The sequence below is a fragment of the Primulina eburnea genome, chromosome 11 (genome assembly GCF_022965805.1).
Source record: "Primulina eburnea isolate SZY01 chromosome 11, ASM2296580v1, whole genome shotgun sequence".
NCBI lineage: Eukaryota > Viridiplantae > Streptophyta > Magnoliopsida > Lamiales > Gesneriaceae > Primulina > Primulina eburnea.
In genome coordinates, this window is record NC_133111.1 from 1,839,842 (window position 1) to 1,842,447 (window position 2,606).

The window sequence follows — 2,606 nt, forward strand, 5'->3', positions numbered from 1 at the left end:
TCCTACAGAATTGATGAATTCATTATGACATATGCAAATCTTTTTCTTTGATACCCATGTTGAAGGATAAACATTTATATTAAATGGTGATTACTCCAAAAATTTCTGTTATATAATTATATTTTTTACATATAACTAAATTTATATCTTAAACTAAATCTTTCACACTCGCAAGATGCAGTGTGAGTTAAATTCTCTCCAATGAAGGGGAGTTTTTTGTGCGTGGCGTAGCATAAGGTCTAGTTACTGTTGGTTGGCTGAATCACCATGATTTACCTCCTCTCATAATCCTATCGAGCCGGGATGAAAGACGTCTAAGGTGAACAATTTCACCATTGGAGCAATGAGTACTGGTAATTGAGAAAGCCCATTACCGTAGGCCCAACCATTTTGGTCCGCTTGCTTCGCGAAAAAATATAATCTTTGGGGGAAAACACTAAACTCCGCGATTATACATACTTCTTCAAGGCATCAGAGTGCGACGAAAATGTTTCGTGATTCTTGCGATGAAGCCTGATTCAATTGATATTTAATCGATTTTTGTGTTGTTTCAGGTATGATTTTTTTAATATAATTGTCGAGATTCATCATTGTTCTTGTGTTTAGGACTTTTGCTTTGCGCTTGATTACTTGCACATACATATTTGGAGATTTCGAAACTAATTCACGATTAGTTCGCAAAGGGACCGAATCTAAGTAAGAACCATCTGATGTCGAGAGCAGGGGAAATTCGATTGATCGGTATGGTTTAATGTTGAATTTAAAACCTTGAAGGGCATAATATGAGCTTGATGTGCTACAAAATTATGTTTTTTGTGGAGTTCGATTGTATGCTGGTGTGACTTGAGTAATTTATGGCGGGGGGAAAGAAAAGTTTTAGAGAATTGAAATCTCAATAACAACTCTGTTCATGGTTTAGGGTTTCGGAGAGTTTTTTCCTGCACCCCCTCCTCGTCCATTGAGCAGCCAATCAAATAGGATAATAAACTGATTTGGGGAAATCCTTTCAGAGAAGGGGTTGATTATGTTCCAAGAAACCATGTGCATACACTGGTTATTACCTCAAATGAATTGCTAAGTGGTTGTAGATAGAGCATGCAGAATTTAATGTGATAACCCTCGAAAAATTACTGCGTTGTCTTGGTCCATGCTGCTTGTCCGATGAATTGTTGACCAGTTTACAAAAAATCATCCTAAACCCTTAAAGAGTGTCAAAACTGAATTAGCATGAAACTGATGAACTTGAGGAGATAAAGGATCCTATAACGTCTGTCCATATAAAATACTCTTGTTTTTGGGAAATCTATGCATTGCATGTTATTTTCTAGGAAATATGACAATCTGAATAATACAATCGATTGATGCTCTGATGAAGTGGGAGCGGTATTTGTCATTATAAGTTAATGCCATGTGATTCCCTCACTAACCTTTTAAAGAATTAATTAAATTAGGTCCAATAACTGATCAAGAATATGGTAGACCAGAAATTTCTTTCTACAAATGATCACTGCATCCGATAATTGATCGAGAATATGGAAGACCATAAATTTCTGTCTACAAATAATGGTTCCGTCAACAAGCCTAGAAAAATTAAAACCTCTACAAAAGATGCCGCAGTGTTGCAAGCTTCTGGTGGTAGTGCAGTGGGACCAAAGGGGAAGAAGGCCTCAAAAAAAGGTATGATGAATGGTGTCTCACCATTGTCTGGACAAGGCAGACTAATGTTGGATTCAAACACTGCACCTGGTGATGGTTTGAAAGGACAGAAAGGGTTAAAGGCCTCCAAAAGAGGTTTAGAGAATGGCATGTCACCCTTGATTGGCGAAGAAAAACAAATGTCAGATTCAGTACTAGATTTGGAATATAGAGCTTTGAGGCGTAAATATTTGCTTTTGGAGGAAGATAACCATGGATTGCAAATGGAGTTGCAAGAGGTTGAAGCTGACGTTAAAGCCCTTGAAGAGCAGAAGGTCTCTCTTCTGGATGAACTTGTTGTCTTGGAGGGCTTGATAGATCCTTCAGAGCTTCAGCCTCGAAGCCACGGATTGCAGTGACTATTTCAGTTTGTCGGTATATTTGTATAAATTTGGTTTTGATATATTATCCAGATATTTGCCACTAAGGAATAATGTAATACTGATTAAATAGAGTAGAAATTTTATTTTGAATCCCTGTGGCTTAAATATAAATATTTTAGGTTGCCTGTATAAAGGTTATTTCTGAAACTGGATCTGAAAATTGTTGATTTACTCTTCATTTCCGTGAACCCAAATAAAATCAACCCCGTTAAATCCACTATGGTTTCATGAAAATTATATATTTTTATGAAAAACTCTTTACAAAGTGTCAATGTATCATAAAAGAACCTATTTCTTAATGAAAATTAGTCAATTATATATTATCTGTTGAACGTTTATTGTATATAAGACAAAGATTGAAATATCGTTTTTAAAACGAAAATATAAGTCGTACTATCAAATGAATGCGTCCCAGAATTTACTCAAGATAACATCCATTTCCTTGTCTAACTTGCCAGACAACTTGTGTCCCTATTTTCCCATAAGACAAACTTAAATTACTCACAACAATAAACATTTCCTTGTGTA

The 2,606-nt window shown here is 35.8% G+C and overlaps 1 protein-coding gene across 1 annotated transcript; it reads left to right on the forward strand.

Annotated features, from left to right (window-relative positions):
- Positions 1–405: 405 nt before the first annotated feature.
- Positions 406–2,291, forward strand: LOC140805673 (uncharacterized). Its single transcript, XM_073161930.1, has 2 exons — positions 406–554; positions 1,452–2,291. Exon 2 carries the CDS (start codon positions 1,533–1,535, stop codon positions 2,052–2,054), a length of 522 nt encoding a protein of 173 aa, XP_073018031.1. The 5' UTR covers positions 406–554; positions 1,452–1,532; the 3' UTR covers positions 2,055–2,291.
- Positions 2,292–2,606: the final 315 nt, after the last annotated feature.

Coding starts and splice junctions, on each gene's coding strand:
- LOC140805673 (XM_073161930.1), top strand. CDS start 1,533: ATGGAAGACCATAAATTTCTGTCTACAAATAATGGTTCCGTCAACAAG.